General features: G+C 39.3%; 1 protein-coding gene across 3 annotated transcripts in view; it reads right to left on the minus strand.

The window, feature by feature from the left end:
- The window catches only part of SLC7A11 (solute carrier family 7 member 11), a 331830-nt gene that overhangs the window by 165458 nt on the left and 147684 nt on the right, over window positions 1–18688 (minus strand). For 2 of the 3 annotated variants that reach the window (XM_075090270.1, XM_075090274.1), the window contains one exon: window positions 6280–6324. The exons of the other annotated variant lie outside the window; for it this stretch is intronic. In XM_075090270.1, the coding sequence (XP_074946371.1) occupies window positions 6280–6324 (45 nt within the window). The remainder of the gene's footprint in view (window positions 1–6279; window positions 6325–18688) is intronic. 3 annotated transcript variants of the gene reach the window in all.

Below are 18688 nucleotides of genomic sequence, written 5' to 3' on the forward strand. Positions count from 1 at the left end.
TGTTATTGTTTTATTATTATTACTAGTTTATTTTATTTTATTTCAATTCTTAAACTGTCTTTCTCTCAACCCAAGAGTTTTCTCACTTTTACTCTGCCGATTCTCTCCCCCATCCCACTGTGGGGAGTGAGCGAGAGAGCGGCTGTGTCGCACTCAGTCGCCGGCTGGGGTTAAACCACATCATCTTGACTTCCACTCTGTTTCACTAATCTTTTTCAGAGTGTGCCATACCATGCATAGAAAAGACCACCACGGGGTCCTAAACTAAAATCAGAGTGTAATAACAAATATTTTAATACAACATTTTAATTTTATAATCCCTTACCTTTACGACAGTTATGTCCCTACAGATGGTTTCTTCACAGCCCTCTAAACTTCCATAATCCCTTTCCTCTTACATAAATCCTTCCACTCCGATTGTCATGTAGATGCTGTAGGACACATGCTCTACAATTTTAGTACATCTTTCTTCAAAACAGAGTGAACTATGTCAAGCAATCAATGTCAGATGAAGACAAAATGAGTTCTACGAAGTGACAGCATAACAATCTTAGACTTACGGCCCACTTTATGTGAGCCAGCATCTTATTAAACTTTATTACTGCTGCTCACTGGTCAAGGTATTTAAATAACGTGTGTATTAATACACCTCAATCAATTTCTTCTTAGGCATGTATGAACATATTTGAAATTCTGTGAATTGAAGCCACAGATCACCCGTCACGTTCTCCTTTTAAGAGCTGGCTGCGTCATCATACAACTGTGCAATGCAGCAACAAAAGACAAACCTTTGTGTGGATACAGAACTATTGCAAACAACAACAAAAGCAGTGCAGTTGACTACTGATTGATTCCCCTCTGCTACGTGTAATTGTTCCCTCTCCTTACCAGCTTGCTTCGGTGAAAAAGCTGCTTATTTTATGCTTTTGAACACGTTTTCAGAAGGGTAAAGAAAGGACAACTTTGGGAAATTACAAGATCTTTGTTCTGCATGACAGAATTATGACAGGGTATGAATTTGCATAAAGTTCACTTTCCTTCAGAGAAATTTAATTTCTCTGCAGAGGTTTATATGCCTTAGGAATTCAGAGACTGGATTTGTTTGGCTTTGTGCAACACTCACCATCTGGCTTCTTGTGTCCCTTACATAGAAAAGTTTACTTTCCTGTCAATTCTGTGTATTTGAGATGTTTTTAATCTTTCTTTTGAGACCTTAGAAATGGCTCCACAGAGTCTGGCACGTAGCGGCATTTAGATAACTTTGCTGAGTGAAAATTAGTCATTTATTGTGCTGTGTGCCAGCTGTACTTTTGCCTGTTGTGTCTGTTTTCCTAACTGCAGAGAGGCCATTGAATAAAAGAATACAAGCATGAAAAACCCCTCTGTTCTTCATACACTGTGGACTGTGATTGGGCTTGGAGACCCACCAGGATCTTGCAGTTGCTTGCTTTCTACTATCTATTGAAAAGCTAAGGTGAATCTTCAGTACACAGAGTTGCTAAGGTAACATTTGCATTTTTACCGGTGTATTCTAAAAACACAAAAAACCAAATCTCCAAATTTAAAAAAATGCCTGCCTCCCTATGATGGCAACAACTTATCCAGCTTGTAGTCTATTCTGCCATAGTAGGGAGGAAATACTTCTCCCCCCATCTGGCTGTTCATTCACTCCACACTGAAATCCACAGTTTCTACCCATATTTGGGGGCATTTTCTGTTCCCTTTCTCTAACCAAATCTCTCTTACCACTTTCTCAGACTTTCCTTGCACACCTTCGCTGTTACCAGTTTTATTCATCACTTCCTCCAAGTCCATTTGAAGTGGGAACAACTCTTCCCTTTATTTCACTCCAAAAAATATATCCAGAAAAGGAGAGGAAAAGGAAGAAAAAAGATGAAATGTGAAAAAACAGAGAAGATAGATAGAAATATGTCCATCTAAGGACAACAGAGAGCAAGAGGCAAAGCTGGCAGCAGAATAGCGAGGGAGTCAATGTGGCAACACTACTGGTAGGAGAAGGAAAGTGCAGCACTACCAGACGGGACAGGGGTCTGTATCCGTGTGCTGCATTTAGCAGACACAGGGCTCAGTTTTCCTTCAACGCCTTGAAATTTATCTTTTCTTTTCCACTGACAAATGAAAAACACCTCACGTGAAAAAACAGAAATCCTGTGAAATGCTGACACTACACACTGTTCTTGGAGTATATGACTGTGTAACTCAGAAGGAGCATTACATTTACTTGCAGATAGCTCTGCAGGCTTTACATGTGCAACCATCCCACAGATGAGAGTGCCAGCAGGAGACAAAGCCCTGACAGAGTCGGGCATCTGACAGAAATCTCTAAACAAGTTGTTTGACTGACCTGGAGAAGTAGACAACCCACTTAAGGCTCCTGATCCCAAGTGACTCAAGTTTGGTGGCTGTATATGCCTCTACAAGCTTTTGTATATGAAACTCTCCCTTTGCGTGGGCAGAAATAAAACATTAGCAAACACTAGCTGGGATAGCGGCCTCTGACTCACGCAGAGGGAACACAGAGGTGCATTTGTGTGAAGCAGGTTACTCCAGTATCTGAAGTCTGAAGCTGCACCTGTTTATTCATTTACCAGACCTTAACTTTGAGTTCTTCCTCCTTTCCATGCAAACATGAGCTGCCGCAATAGTGTGAATCAGTGCTGAGAATCCTCCTTCCTGCATGTATGCATGGCACTCCATTTTCTCCAACCCTGTTCCTGTCTTTGCTACAGGACATTTGTTTCCTCCATAAGCCCAGGGAGACAGATCAGTTGTAATGAAAATAAAGGACATTTGACATCCACAGTTACATGTAGGTCAACACCATACAGCCTGGGACACTGAGGTGTGATTAGGCTGAGTCACGTAAGCTCGCAAGTGCTCTCATACAAATAAGACAGCAAATGACCATCAACTCAGATGTTGAGGAAGAGTGAAGAAATACACAGTGTGATACTCTGCACAACAGTATAAAAAATTCTGGGTGCAAAGAGTGGCTTAAACTTGCAGTGTTTTATACCCATCTATGCAATCTCAGTTATGTCAACAGATGCTAGTTCAGCAGCCAGTAGTTACCATCCGAGTAGGGCTCTGCCCCAAGAGCCCAAATCCAGGAAGTTTCTCAGGTGTCCCCAGGAGACCCTACGTGAGCATTACATGTAACACGCTTGTATTTCTTCTGGTGTTTTCCCTGCATCAGGTCTTCCAAGCCAATTCATAAATTTAAGAATAATTCAACAAATAACATATATCCAGGGAAAAAACATTGCAGAGCTTGGCAAAGCAGAAAATATTGACATTGATGCCCAGGACAGAGGAAGTTCCCAGGAGGGAAAGAAAAAAAGAAAACACAACACCCAAAATCAGTAACCAGTGAGTTTCAGAGAGAATTCTCCAGAAGTTTAAGAGAAGCGTTCAAAGGGAGACAACATCTGGCAGCCTACCCTGATGCTATTCTTTCATTTTAACAACAAAGATATACATTTTTTAGGTAAGGGCTTGCCTTCCAAATGACTTCTTCAGTTTTTCCACAAGTTCCTGAACTGTCACCGATACTGCCTCCACTGCAGCAAGGCACCCAAGGAGGCACAATACAAGTGACATGGTCTACACAGCATGGGTTAGAAAATGTGAAACCTTTCAGGCTGCAGCGAAAATACGAACTATTTCAACCAGTAACTAACTAATTTTGTACTTGTTTTATAGTAATTTTATGTTCATATTAATCACCTGCAAACCAGCACGCTATGAATACTCACAGCAAAATCTGGTGCATACCCAAAATTGGGACCATTACCATCACTAAGAGAAGTTATCATGAGGCCAGTCAAAATACAGGTTGCCTCCACTCAGGATCCTTCTTATACAAGTAAGTCCAACAAACTTGGAAAATAAAATGCCTTTTCTACATACGCAGTACACAGAAGGAATTTCCTTACTCCCATATAAGCCAAAACCCCATACCAATAGAGATACAGATGCATTTTAAGGAAAAATAAAAAAACCCACAGTAAAAGAAAATTTATGCTGACAGCATAAAGTCCTCCTGTCCTCCTTGCAGTACCTTTGGCCATCTGCCTCACTTTCAACGCAGTGGTGTGAGTGTCCCCTCGATTGCTGTTGCATGACTACATCCTTTACCTATCTACCAAAACCTACTGGCATCTGGACAAGAACACAGTATTTGTTCTTGTTGGTCTCCAGTCCTAAAAGCATTTCTAAGTAAGTCAGTTGAATGATCTAGGTATCACAGAAGTTTTCTGTTGTCCCACAGGTAGTCTTTCATAAAAATACCTAATAAGGTTTTCATCACCTTCTTCATCTTGCTCCTAAGGAGGAAGGAAAAATCAAGACACTCAAAAACTTCTCTCTCAGTGACAGTACTCTGCGCTGTTCTGGCAACTGCCCAACCATGAACAAAGTATTTGTGTTAAACAGTGTATATAAAGTAAGCACCCTAAGGTAAGACCTGCCATTTTCACCAACAAATGGAGCAGAGGCCTCCTGTATCTAGAATGCACGACGCACATTTCTGGCTTTGCTTCCCACTCACAAGTTTCCCAATTTTCGTACTTGCTTTTTGTAAACTCTGCTAGATGAAAGAGACTGTGCAAGAAGTGATGGATTTTTCCTCATGGAGGAGAAACGCAAGTTGCCTTTTAGCTCCAACTGCACTGCCTAGGGTTTTGCAGATTCCAGGTCCAGCAGGCTGGGTCTTTTTCAGGCCCACTAGCCATCAAACCCTTTCTGAAGTCTGCATAAACTCTAAGTTCATTCTAAAATTTATGATTTATATGCTGGACTGTATATCATTTATGTTCATCTCATTCTTCAAAATTCAAAGCAGCTCCCAATATAGTATGTGCCCGTGTTCAAGCATAGAAAGTAGAGTTCATGCAAATGTTTCCCTGCTCCTCTACCATCTCAGAGGGGATTTAATCATCATGCATAGGCAGAAGTGATCTTAAAGAGTTCAGGTAGCAGTTTGTTGCAAGAAGGGCCATAGTCAAACTTCACCTTAATGGTATCTTTTCTTTATATTTAAAGCTATTCCATGAAAATTCCTTTCAAGAATACTGATTGATTTTAAACAATATTACATACATACATGGAGTATATATGCATGCATATATGCATACACATCTAAAATCATACATTTCATGTGTGACATATTTTATACATACAATACACACACACAGAGAAAGCTTAAGCCATCTCTGGAGCTGGTTTTCTGAAGCTCCTTTGTGCAGGATCTTTTAGTTCTGCACTCAAAGACCACAAAAGCCAGCAGGGTGGGTGAGGCTTAAGAGGCTCTGTTGGCGATGATTGTTAGCTGTGGCAGGTAAGCAACCACCCGCAGATATAAATTGCCAGTGGAAGTAGGCAGGTGCCCAGCACCTTTGAAAATCACATGTTTAAGTAGGAGCTAGTATTCACACCTAACTTTAGGTACCTGCTTCCAAGTTCAATGCCCTTTCTTCTTGTGTTGCCACTGAACACAAAGACCTCCTAAACAGGGAGGTTTAGACTTTAGAAACATTTAAAATTGTATAGTGTGAAAACACCCCCTTCTTTCCATCTTCCAGCTCTCCCCTCCTCCCTCCCAGAAAGCGTATCTTGAAGTTCCCATTAAAAATACAGTCTCAGGTGGATGTATTTCATATATAGCCATACAATTTCTACACTTATATATGTGTATGCACTTACATAAGTCATGAAGAGAGCTGTCTATAATTCACCACTGCTTTGTTTAGTCTTGGGCACCAAAGCAACAGGTAAAATTACCTGGGCTCCCCCCAGGTACCACTGATCAGAGAAAAACAGTATATCCCCACTGGGCTGTGCCATTTCTGGATTTTTGATGTCTCTTCAGCCTGTTCTCTCATACAAATCAGGCAAGGAGAATATAAATATCAACAAGTTCCTGCATATTACCTGCTCCTTTTTCCCTTAAACCTGTTTTGGGTTTGTAAGCTTCAAGTAATTGCAAAAAGATGGCAGTGTTTTTGTGAGGAGGAGTTACCACTATACAGACCTACACTTCTCTGGCAAGGTCATTGTTTAACTTCCACTCTCAATACAGGCTCCGACAACATCTGGAACACACTGAGGGATGTTTTATATTTAAATTCTGAGGAGAATCAGCATCATCCTAGTAGCAGATATCGCAGCTCTTTTAGGTATAATTTAGTCACAGCTTCATGTTCTAGTTATGTTAGGTCCTACACAAATTAGCAAAATTACTTACTAGATATTTCTTACCTTTTTCCCCCAGAACTGCTCCCCTATTTCTCTTTATGGAAAATCCTACAGAAGAAGATAAACTCTGTTGACTTTCTTATGACACTTAGTAGAATTTAACTGAAAATTGTTACAAAAAAAAAAAAAGTAGAATTTCTTTCGGTTGAAATATGGAATAACAGTATGTTTCTGTAATAATACTGACTTGGTCTTTATTAAACTCATGGAAATCTGGCTCTGAACATTTGTGGGTTTATTTCTTTATTTAACTTATCTTAATAGTTGTGAAAATATACCTGTCGCTCTATTTGCCTGCAGAAGCTAGACAGTAAAACAATTCAAGTGCTGTACCCCTGAGCTGAAAAGAACATGCTTAGGTAGACTCTTGTATTCCTGCACCTCAATTTTCCCTGCACAAAGGCAACCCACAGCATTAAACCCTTCTGGGGGCTGAGACACGTGCAGTGAGCTCAGACAGCTATTCTGTGTATCAGAAAGCTATGTTTTGCTTGGCAACTGAAACGGGAGCAAAAACTGGAAAAAACCACCCTACGTTGTTTAAATGAATCCTTTCCATTTTTCAGACTAGACTCCCAAGCTTCTGAGGTCAGATTCACAAACATGAAGGGGAAAAATAAAAGTCTCCAGAGCCAATGGCTTTCCTTTCCCAGTTCAGCCAGTCCCCTCACCGCTAATCCCAGCCAGGGATCTGACACTCAGAAGTGAGAAAAAAATTTTTGTCCTCACATGACCAGATAGCCATGCAGTTGGACTAGATAATCATTGTAGGTCCTTTCCAACTGGAACTATTCTATATCTAGATTTCCAGATAAAATAATATTTTCTTCATAGACTACAGATCTTGGAAGAATAATAATGTGAATTGCAATTGTCCATGAACACCTTACCATAGATTCCAGCACAACTGTAGGCAACAAATAACTATCCAAGTATGACTGAAAATCTTGGAACAATCTAGGCTCCTAAACAGAGTTTGACAAATGAGTCCATGAACAGAGAACATAAATGCCAATGCCTGGGCACTCCAAATGCCTCCTCATTTCTTTGAGCTGTGCAATTAAGGCAGGCTAACGCAGCCCTTTAATGCCTCTAGCAATATACAATGACATTTTAAATTGAATAACACCTTTCCATCCACCTGTTCGTCATACAGGTGAGTCCTATGGCAATTGTGCTATCTTCATAAATGCCTAGAAAGCTCCCAGCTTACAGACAGATTTTTATCTTTAACTAGCCTTCATCAATACAGGCTTTAGGGACAGACATGCTACTTTGATGTAAACTTACCTTTCCATCCTAATTAAAGGAAGAGAAGAGAGAGCTGGGCATTACTGGTTCCCTGAGGGCACTGAGAGTTAGTCATTACCTATCTGTAACTCAGAGACCTCCTGCATAGCTGATGGTTTTCTGAACATAGCAGACTGACCAGAGCAGTCAAGAGAGGAGCATTTGACTGCAAGCACCTCTTTACTTGAACCTTGATATTTTAAACAATGCCTAATGTTATTAAACTTCCACACACATGCTTTTCTATAAGCAGAGCTTTAGTCTTTATACACATGGGATAATGTGTATAAACATCAAAAATAATAATAATAATAAAAACAATAAAAAAGGAACCGTACCTTGTTTCCTGTCTACGAAACATAATGCAACAATATGAGGGATGGTTTGGTCTGTTAATAAAAAACACATGAAAACCTAAAGAAAATGTACTTAAAATGATACCATTTCACTTTACAAAACAGCTTTTTTTCTGATAAATGGTAAAGTTTTATCCTGTCATAAAATCTTCTTGAGGATTCTTCAGAAACCTCAAATGTTTCCTAATAGTTAGGTTTATACTTTAAAGCCTACAAGAAGCAGCAACACCATACCATTGCAGCGTTCTCCAAGATACATGATTTGTTCCAGAATTAGCATAGAAACAGAAGTACTTGACAAAACAGAGCTGAACTCCAGTATGCCACATCCACCTTACCCACTTTGGATGCAGACCTATCCACCAATTGCACAAATAAATTATCATTATAATAAAGACTTTGTAAAAGAATAAATTCAAGCATTCTCTGTAAATATATTGTATGTTTCACAGGTGGGAAAAATAGTGTAACAAACTCACCAGAAGATACTACATGTGCAAATTCTTTCAGATAAAAAAAAAATAAAATCTCAATTCTTACATTTCTCTTATTTCTAACATATACAGGATTCCACACTGAATAAATGGACTTTCAAAACCAGCTGCAGTCATACCACAAAGTTCTTCTAAAACAATTTGTTAAAATCTGCTTGATGCATGGTTGTTAATAAAGGCTCGTTATCTTTATTTACTGTATGCAGTATTATGATGCAGACTTCAGGGTCTGCCATGCCACCAACCTACTCTGGGAGGCAGAATGAAGTCAGGTGTGGAGGTGCATCCCATCAGGAGTATTCCCTTGATATCTGTGTCCAACTTAAAGGAATGGCCACCTCTACTGTAAGGCCATACACTTATTTCACAGTAGTGCAGGCTATAGTAGCACAGGCTGTACTTCAGCTGCAGCTGAAATCTGTGGCCAACTGTTTTTAAAATGAAAAGCAACTCATGCAAACTCAAAATTTTGTACTAGCAACCACATTTCAGAATGCAGTTTAAACTTCTGTTGGACTTGGGGTTCCAAGCAACAGACTCGCTATTGAATATACCACAGCTTTTCTCCTAATTGCAACAACCCATTTTGGTGTCACAGCCTCCGGTCTGAACTAATCTGGACAAAGAAGCAGCTCAACTTCCCTACGTGAGGAAAAAAAAATAACGCAAAAAAAGCCCCCAAACAAAAAAAAACCCCAACACCCACAACAACTAAAAAATAGGTTTTACTTCATTTTATGTAAATGGTCATCAATTACTTCATCATTTGTTCAACGAGATACCAAGGAAGCCACCAGTTTAGCAGAAATGGCTGCCATATGAAGCATAAAGTCATCTTTAGTGCATAAAGGACAAAAAAGCGCCCTGTGTAGTTCTGCCACCATCACCTCTGAAACAAACTAGCAGATAGAAAGTGTAGCAGTTTCTCCTTTGCCAAGCCAGTCACTGCTGCACTATTGGAAGTCCTCTAATCAGATTTTGTTCATATTCTTTCCTAGACTGCTGAGTCACATCAGCAAAATGTGTTCAGAAAATGCTAACATGCAGCATTTTGCTGTCAGTTTGGTTTTTCATTTGAACTACCTTTTGCAACCCATGTTCCTCCTTCCAGAATGAGAGAAAAAAAAAACCACCAACCAAACAAAAAAAACCCCAACCCACACATAATCCCTAACCTTGAAACTAAACTTGTTAAGTTTTAAAAACACATAAGAACTCCTGAGGCTGGGAACCGGCAAACAAGCTCCCAAATATTTTGACATTACATATTCTTTGAGATAGAGACAGACTTCTGCTTTATATGATAAGGAACAGGAAAAAAAGCAAAGACTGGGCAGTTTGATAGAGATGCAGAGGAGTTGGGCATCTCACACAGGTAGACCAGGCAGGCTCCTCAGGGCCATCACATGCACACCTCAGCCACCAGGCCACCCCAGCTAATGAAATTTCTATATGAAAATTGCGGGGTGGGGATAAATATCCAAAGGAAAGAGGCAGTTATTCAGGGTCTTTAGAAACTAAACATGCCATGCAAAGCAGAACAAAAGAGGTAAGGAAGTCCTGCAGGTCTCTCCTTCCACCCTGAATTCTTTACGAACTTCTTCATCAAGCTTTTAAGGTAACAATCATTAAACGACAAAATACTGTGGGAGCAAACCTGTAGTAGCTAAAGATGGTTGTTTCCCTTTCAGGATATAGAGAAATGCATACACCAAGTCCCATTTTTATGAAAAGGTACATTACATGCTCATTTAGTAGAATGATAAATGCTGATGTCCTAATAATTCTCCACCATACTTTTATCTAAGAAATAGTTGCCTAATCCCTGCCATTCTATTTTCAGTTAGCTACATAAAAAAGCACAATTTCTTTTGTATACTTAATACTGAAAAATAAGAAAAATCTTTTTTTCAACATATAATGTGCAAAAACTAGGTGCTTTTTTCATTTTTCCATTTATTATTTACTCTTATATTCTTCACAGGTATGTTCTTCCTCTCTTGACACGATATGCTACTGATGTTGCATGCAGTTCACAACATCTGAAAAGTACTGCAGGGTTTAAAAGTTCTTATCAATATGTATTTTAGTGGCATCAGTCTCTAATCCTTGGAGTTTTTACTAGCTCCAGAATAATACTTCCACAAGCAAAGGTATGCATTATTATCTAAATCACAGCAATATCAGTGAACAAAAAGGATATGCCACTTCTGCCATGAGGAAGACCAAAAAAACATTTCAATAAGGTAAAATATCTCATTTTATTCAAACCAGAAAGCCTTGCAATAAATAAAAGACAACTTTCATTTACAAAAACAAGTCCCTAGTACATAACTTTCAGAACCTCTCAAATATGATGGTATAAATACATAGAGCCCGTGGGTCCCTTTCTCCTTCATTCTGCTATTTTCTAGACTGTTTACGCTGTATGTGCTGAAGCACAGACTTTTCAGCTGTTATCTATATTTGGATGAAATATACGGCAGCAAGAATTCCCATACCATTCATTCTTTTCCCTCTCCTCACCTGACACAGGCTCCTTCTTAAACTCAAAGTATCATTAATATCTAGGATGGCTGCAAATTTCCTGTCAAGCAACTTCTGGGAATTACTTGATAGTTATAAGGAGGAGAAGTTGTAAAGAGCTGCTTGTCTTTCACGCCCTTTTGATGCAGGCTGATTCCTCACAGGAAGTTACTCCTACTGGACCATCTAACTGGAAAATCTCCAACTATAATATAGTATTATACAATATAATATGGTATTATACCATATAATATAGTATTATACAATATAATACAATTTAATATAGTAATAGTAACCAGCAGCAAGTGAAATTGGCTGCTGCCAATTAGGCAGAGTCCCTGCTTACGTCGTGAGAAAAAGAGAGGAAGGCTTTGGCCTACTTTGACAGCGTTGCTGTCCCATGAGGTGTTGTCTAAGAGATCTTGCACCACTTAGTAATGCTTGGAGCTAAAACCCAGGGCCCATTCCCTACAGGGAGTAAGGAAACAGCCCCAAAGGTCAGGTAAGACAGGTTAAACAAAACTCCACAAAACCAAAGCCTTTGATTTTGGTTGTGTTGGGGGACAACATTTACAAGCTGAATAGAGCCTTGCACAATATCAGCTGCCAAAGGACAAGAACAGGAAGGCTTCAGTCACATCCTGGTAAAAGAAAACCTACAGAAATTATACAGTAAAAACACATAATACTGGGAAATTAACCTAGATTCATTACAAAGCATAGAAGTAGCCTAATCTGTTTTGCATGAAAGTTGCATGAAAAAGCTCCTTATCCATCCCTAGGAAAGGAACGGGTAGGTTTGATGGATTTTAAAATGATGCATGAAGATGAGTAAAAGTGTTGTAAAACCACAGCCAAGCCAATGCCACTGGTTAACTATGTCTATGCAGACGTTAGGAGATAAAATGATTCCAACACCAATCTCTTTTTCCAGTTTCTTGCTGCAAAACACAGCAATAAATTGCAGACAGTTCACCGCAAGGCTAAGATGTAATGTGGTAAAAACTTCTATAAAGCTTCAGTACCAAATTTAACTCCAGTGATAGCCTGTATCACAAGGTCCTCATGCTGTGGCAGGAGATGGCTCTGCTGAACAGTAGCAGCAAATCAATTAAAAGTTGCAGTAAATAAACACAATACCTTAAAAGCATTCATAGTACAAACATAGTAATGCTTAACGTTACATTTAGGAATAGGATATAAATAACTTATGGTTGCATTTACAATGCTTCAGGCTTTGCTTAAGGATAAAACATAACTGTATAATAATCAGAGCCGAGGAGGTTTAAGGAAGTTTCATGAAGGCTTTGTTTTAAGTGCATTTAAAAGACAGACTAGCTGCACTATTGCAACATTAAGACTCTCTACTATTCTGCATGAAACTCCTAACACTAACAAAAAAACCATTCTTAGGTATATGTTGAAATATCACTTGTCTGTCTGGTAGACCACACCCCTTGTGAATGAGGGGTTGTGTTCAGTGGGAAGAACTTCACGGGGATGTCTATCATGCCAGAGCCTCTGAGGGGGCATATATGAGTTGAGGAGCATGACTGGGAGACGTATACATGGGGCAAGGGCCAGATCCTGGCTTCAGCACACCAGTGATGAGCCACAACATCATTTCCTTGAACTGCAAACATGGCTTCAGCTACCCTGGGTTATGACTCCAAGAAATGCCAGTACTGACCCGTGCATGAAATATAAACATGGATAATCTGGAATTACTACATATTTATAAAATATTTCCAAATAAAGACAAAAATGTAAGCATGGGTGATATTTGCAGTTGGGACATTAAGGAACTACTGTCTTATTAATGAAGATGCTTTATAAACCTTGGGAAACAGAAAATCAACGAGACAAAGAGACCTCAGCATTGTCAGAGACAGATCTTTGAGTTGCAGGTAGTTACACACAACTCAGCATTTACAAAACCCACACTAGACCCCTATGAACATTCCTAAAAAACAACTCGCACTTCACAGCCCACACTAACACAGGAATCTGGCTAGTAGCTACTGAAAGTATGCCATTTGCCCTAGAGTTTACAGCGAAGAAGCTTGACTGAAAAGATGAAAAGAACTCAGGACAAAGTTTCGTCATCGCTCATCTAGATTTAGAAAATTATGGCCAGCTGATAATCATGGAATGAATCATACTCCCCTTTAGCAGAGTGCCTCCTCTACAGGTGAAGAAGAAAGAGTAACTGATACTGGCAATTTCACCTGCCCAGCACAGAGCCCCACATGGTGTCCCCCTGGGTCTTCAGAAAAGTAAAAACAGAAAGTACATCCTGTGTACTGAAGATCTCTCACGTGCAGGGCCAGGTGTGGATACATTAAAAGCTGTGGCAGCCTGCCTGCTGAGTTCTCTCTTACTGAATAGCTTAACAAAACAATAAAATATACTTCCCCCTTTCTCATGAGCATCAGCCCTGCTGAAGTTCAATGCATTTGTCTTTTCATGCACTAGAAAGTGCTCCAGGAGAACAGATGTGGACAACACAGAATGAAACGGAGAGGGGAAAAAATAAAGAGAGCAGTGACCACAGGCTAACAACGCACATGTGAGTATAAACACATATATATTTTATAACCTCAGTACACCACACTTTGCCAATTACTTATTTAAGGATTTGGCCACAAAACAGGCAGTTACAATGACCACTATTTTCCTACTGGATTAATTTTTAAATTTAATATATCTCTTGTACAGGGGTGTGGGCACTTTTAAGACATACAAAGTTCCAGCATGCTGCAACAGAAACCTTTTTCTGTGTACATCCATGCAACACTAAGACTGTCAGAGCCCCAAGAACAACTGGAGTCTTTGTGTCAGCTATAGTAGACCTAAATATATACTTACCCTTTTTAGGTGATTTTTCTGTAACAGAAAATTAGGTTGCAAGCTTACCCATTTTAGATTAACAGCTTCTCTTCAGCTCTTTTTCCAAGGGAACCATGTTGAAGATTTCATCACTTTAAAGGGATTTTAGTGTAGAAGCTAGTTCATTAAAATTGAGATCTCCTACCTGTGCTTCTAAAACGCCATCACATATGACGACTATGAATTAAAAATACGCTCTGGCATTAACAAGCAGAGAATTGAAAGTAGCAAAAATGGTAGACAAGCAAGACTGGGGTTGGATAGTAAGCCATTAGCTTTTAAATAAAAAAAGAGAAAGAAATAAGGCAAGAAAAAGCTGATACATTTGTGAAGACTTTTTGAGCAAAACTCAATACAACAGTGGGACATACTGTAGCAAGGACACAATCTTTCCATCCTAGGAAAATACGTTAGATGCACTTAACTTACATGATAATTATATCTGCCACTGTAAATTGCTCTGTTACCCATATGCTTGCCTCCTGTTCCTCAACACAATGCTAAGAACTGTGGCTGTTGTTTCCCTCTTTGTTGCTCACTCACATTTGACACCACCTCTTCAGTAATGAAATAAAACCACCACCTGCAGCTTTCTCCTTCCCAACAACTTTTGTCCTGTGGGTTTCTGAAGCACCTATAAGGCTCCCTCAAAGGTCACCCCGTCACCTCGCACATCAAGAGAAACAAAGGAATCAAAACAAACCACAAGGAGAAGGACATCTGCATGAAGACCTCTAGTGTGAACCCCTGATGTTACAGCAAATGCCAAAATATTTCACAGCCAATAAAATTATATCTTTCTTTATGTAAAGGCGTTCCACAAACAGAAGAGAGAGTAAACAGAAGAAAGATGAATGTATTGCATTCTGCGTTGAACTTCATGTGTGTTTCTTGTACAAACACTACGCAATTCGAAAACCTTACAATTAATTTTGCTCGATTAATATAATACGCCAACTGAAGGCATGAATAGCCATGTATTCTGTGTACAAACTAGAATGAGTACATCCAAATTATGTCAAACCCTATACACTCTAGGCATTTGTATAATTTCTATATATAATTATCAAATCTGTCATGCTACATATGTTATAATTCCCGTTTTATCTAAATTGAATCACAAAGACACATTTCTGTGCCACAATGTAAAATTATACAGGTTACTTTTTGTTTTAATTTTTGCATTCATTCTGGAAATAAATTGATATTCTACAGTTAGGTGATTTAATACAACAGACTTTTTCACACCTTTAAAGTGTCATATAGTTTAAAGTGATCAGAGTTCTAGAGATAAACCTTTCATAGGCATTTACAATTATTAGCTTATCACTTTTTAGGACCTCCAAATTCATACCTGTCACAAATACACTTTGAAACAGAAGTAATACCCTCCTCTTTCCTTTTCAAATGCTGAAGTGATGCTTCAAAAAAACCCCTTTTGTTCTGCTCAGTAAGAAATCAAAGTAAATAAGGAGAAATGTGTAGGTCTTGCACTGTACTATTATCAGGACTGAATTTGTTAGGTTGATGAATTATCACAGTTAGGCTATAAATTGCATAAAATGTCTGTAGTGTAGAGTAAGAGGAGTTCTGGAGTTTCCAACTTCCCACTACCGGTCACTTTGAAACTCCACAGTCAGCAGTAACTTTCATGAAAGCTAAAACTCAGATTTTTCATTTTTATAGCCAAAGGAGGAGATAATACAAATGCTATTAGACAAGGCTACTTTTCTTTCCATCCACCCTTCCTAAAAAAACAAGACAAATTATATTTTCCATATTATCCTAAAAAGTCAAGATCCCAACCCCTCTTCTAACCATATAATTGCAGACAAATGTACTATTTGAAGTCCTAAACATATGTCTGTTTTCAGGATGAGGATCCCACAAGCATAACACTTAACATTTTTCTCGGTATACTAACAGTTTTAAGACTGTAAGAAATTTGTGATTTCTGTGAGCTAATATGTCATGTTGACAACTCTACGTATTTTTTTAGTCATTTACCTACATGACTAAAGAAGGTTACCCAGTCCACATCAGTCAAGAATTTACTCCCCAAACTTCCAGGGACCTCAAATCCTGCCAGTCTCCATTTTTTCCACCTGCAATGGACAATCTTCTAAACAACTCTGATTCACATCTTCATTGAGAACAAATATTTGACCACTTACCTATAAACAAGTAACTGGTAATAAAAAAAGTGCATTTCTCCTTTCCTTCCTCCATTTTCTTTGATTGTTACCATGACCCATCCAGCTTTAATTTGATCTTCTCAAAAAGAATACCTTGGGAAAAAGCTCCTGGGATCCACCTATACATGTTGGACTAACCAAAGTGGGTCTGCTTTTACTTCTGTTCTTTTCCCTCATCAGCTGACTAGTGCAGTAGTGCTTACTACCTGTTGCTACCATCAGCCACACTCAAAAAGCATGAGCACCAATTTTTCTGCATGTAAATGCACTTTAGACACACTACCTCATTCATAATCTACAAGCAGCCAAAATTGCATTGCCTAGACATGAAATTCCCCATTACCATCTTCTTCATGAAACAAATTGAGATTCAGAGATTAAATATTACAAAATTCAGGTCCTGGACTTGAGTGCACCTATCACACATCAACTGCATGGCACAGCTGTACAGACAGTCATTCAACTATGCCAAAGGCATGAGCCTGACTCCCCCAAGAAAGATTAGAGCTGGGGTTCAGTGCTCCTCCTGAGCTCAAGAGTGCCCTGGCATTTGCTGTCAAAGATTACAAGTAACAGGCACCCAAAAATAGGAGAAAAAGGGGAAGTACAAATTTGTCTTTAGAAAAAAATTAAGGTCATGAGACACATTTTTTCCAACAAGTGACAATTTGCACATTGGTAATACCATGGTGCAGGTATTGAGCCACTTTAAGAACGGGCCTTCAGGGCACCTCTTTTCTGCCTGTCTTCTGATGGAAATCAATGTGATATATACACATTGCATAAGTTGAATTGCATCCTCCGTTTTGTGAGGTAAATGGTCAGTAGCAAATACTTTCCCCATTGACTGCATCTCGTCTTCACTTTTCCATTTGTTAGAAAACAAGGGCAGTTGCATGTTCCAGCCCTGGAGAACATTATGCTGCCACAAAGATACAAGAACTGGGTATAAGCAGCCTGAATCTCTAGACCTCTGGAGCCTTCTTTCTGCTCTAGTAAAGAGAAACAAACAAAATAAGATTGAACTGCGTTATCTGCTGTGTGGCACATACAGCGATGAAAGATTATCGCTTCAGAACCCTATTTGTGTCACCTTTATCTGAACTCTCATATTATTTGCTTATACATTGGATTCTATGTACAGTGCTTGAGAATGACTGCATGAAAAATGATTTAATGTGCAAGCATTATTAATAGTATCTGGAGGAGGTTGTTTTTGCCTTAAAGAGTAGTTAAATGTGTGTTGGACTCTTTGGGGAATTCTGATCTTAATCCAGCAAAGCATCTTAAGAGGTCGAAGCCTCTCATATGCTTAAAACTCAGTGCAAGTAAAAATGTTTTGCCAGACTGCAGCTTTTACATATGCTTATAATTAATGCTCTGTGGCTATTTTTCATTATTGAATTTTTGTGAAAACTGTGGGAGGCTTGACAGACCTGTCACAGTCTGCAGTCACTCAACAAAAACTAAGGCAGCCCATATTAGTGACATTTAAGACCATTTGAGTCTGGTAACAGCAGAAATCCAAGCAGTAAAGGAGACACACTTACAGTACCTGCTTAAAAAAATAACATATTCCTGGTGGTGATCAGAATAGCTAACTACATGAGGAGAGTCACCTTGCTAAACAGCTGGATGCTACCAAGTACTAAAACTGTCAGGCTTTCACTTACTTAGCTGGCAGTCACTGAAGGGATTTGTCCTTTAAAATTTTCTGCAAGTTTGACTTGAAATACTACTGAAAGTGCCCTGAAACAGAATCCCAGACAGGGCAAGTAGTATAAGCCCCTGCTTCCCTGAATGAAGGGGACACTGGCTCCCAGCCGTCAGAAAGTAATTTTTCCTTCTGCCCCATGATTACCTTCCAGTGGCAGCACCAGCAGCTGGGTCAGGGCTGCAGCGCAGGGCACATACACGGGACCACACGCTGAGGCTAAGTTTACCACCTTCAATGCAAGCAATTGCCATGAAAACACATTCACACCTTCTGTTTTACACTCTACACTGGGAACACATGTCATGCTTTCAGTGTGGGCATATTGCTTAAAAATAAGCAATTCTAGTCAAACCAGTTCACTTTACCAAAATTATTCCAGTTTTGTTCAGCTACACTCCTGCCTGCCATTTTTTCAGGAAGGGGGGTCACCAGAGATGGAAAACCAGCAGAAGCACATGGTAAGGCTGGGAAGGGAAGGCTTTTGAGGGGAGGGAGCTCTCTACCCCTATCTCTTGATCAGTATGGTAAGAGACATGACAAAGGCATGCAGCAAAAATTTTGTTAACTGCTTCCATTACTAGCCCTCTGATAAGAAGGTTAAGTTTATCTTCTAGTTCCTTCTAGGGGTAACTGAATCTTATCCTAACTGAATATCAAAAGATCCACACAACATCCTGCACTGGGAACCACGACACTGCAAATGAAAAGGCAGGATGGTGGCACCAGGATCACATTAAAACCAGAAGGGAAAGTGAGAACCCATGGCCAGGACAGAGGCACAAGGTCGGCTGGAGTTTGTGCATGCTGAGTTCCCTCCATGGTGTGATCAAAGAATATATGAGATACTCTGTTTTCCTGTAATTTAGGAGCAAGAATGGAAAGAAGCTTTATTTCGTACCCCCAAAGAGGAGCTCCTAAAAGCTAATACTAACATCCTTAGATAGG

This window comes from Phalacrocorax aristotelis, chromosome 4 (assembly GCF_949628215.1).
Source record: "Phalacrocorax aristotelis chromosome 4, bGulAri2.1, whole genome shotgun sequence".
Taxonomy (NCBI): domain Eukaryota; kingdom Metazoa; phylum Chordata; class Aves; order Suliformes; family Phalacrocoracidae; genus Phalacrocorax; species Phalacrocorax aristotelis.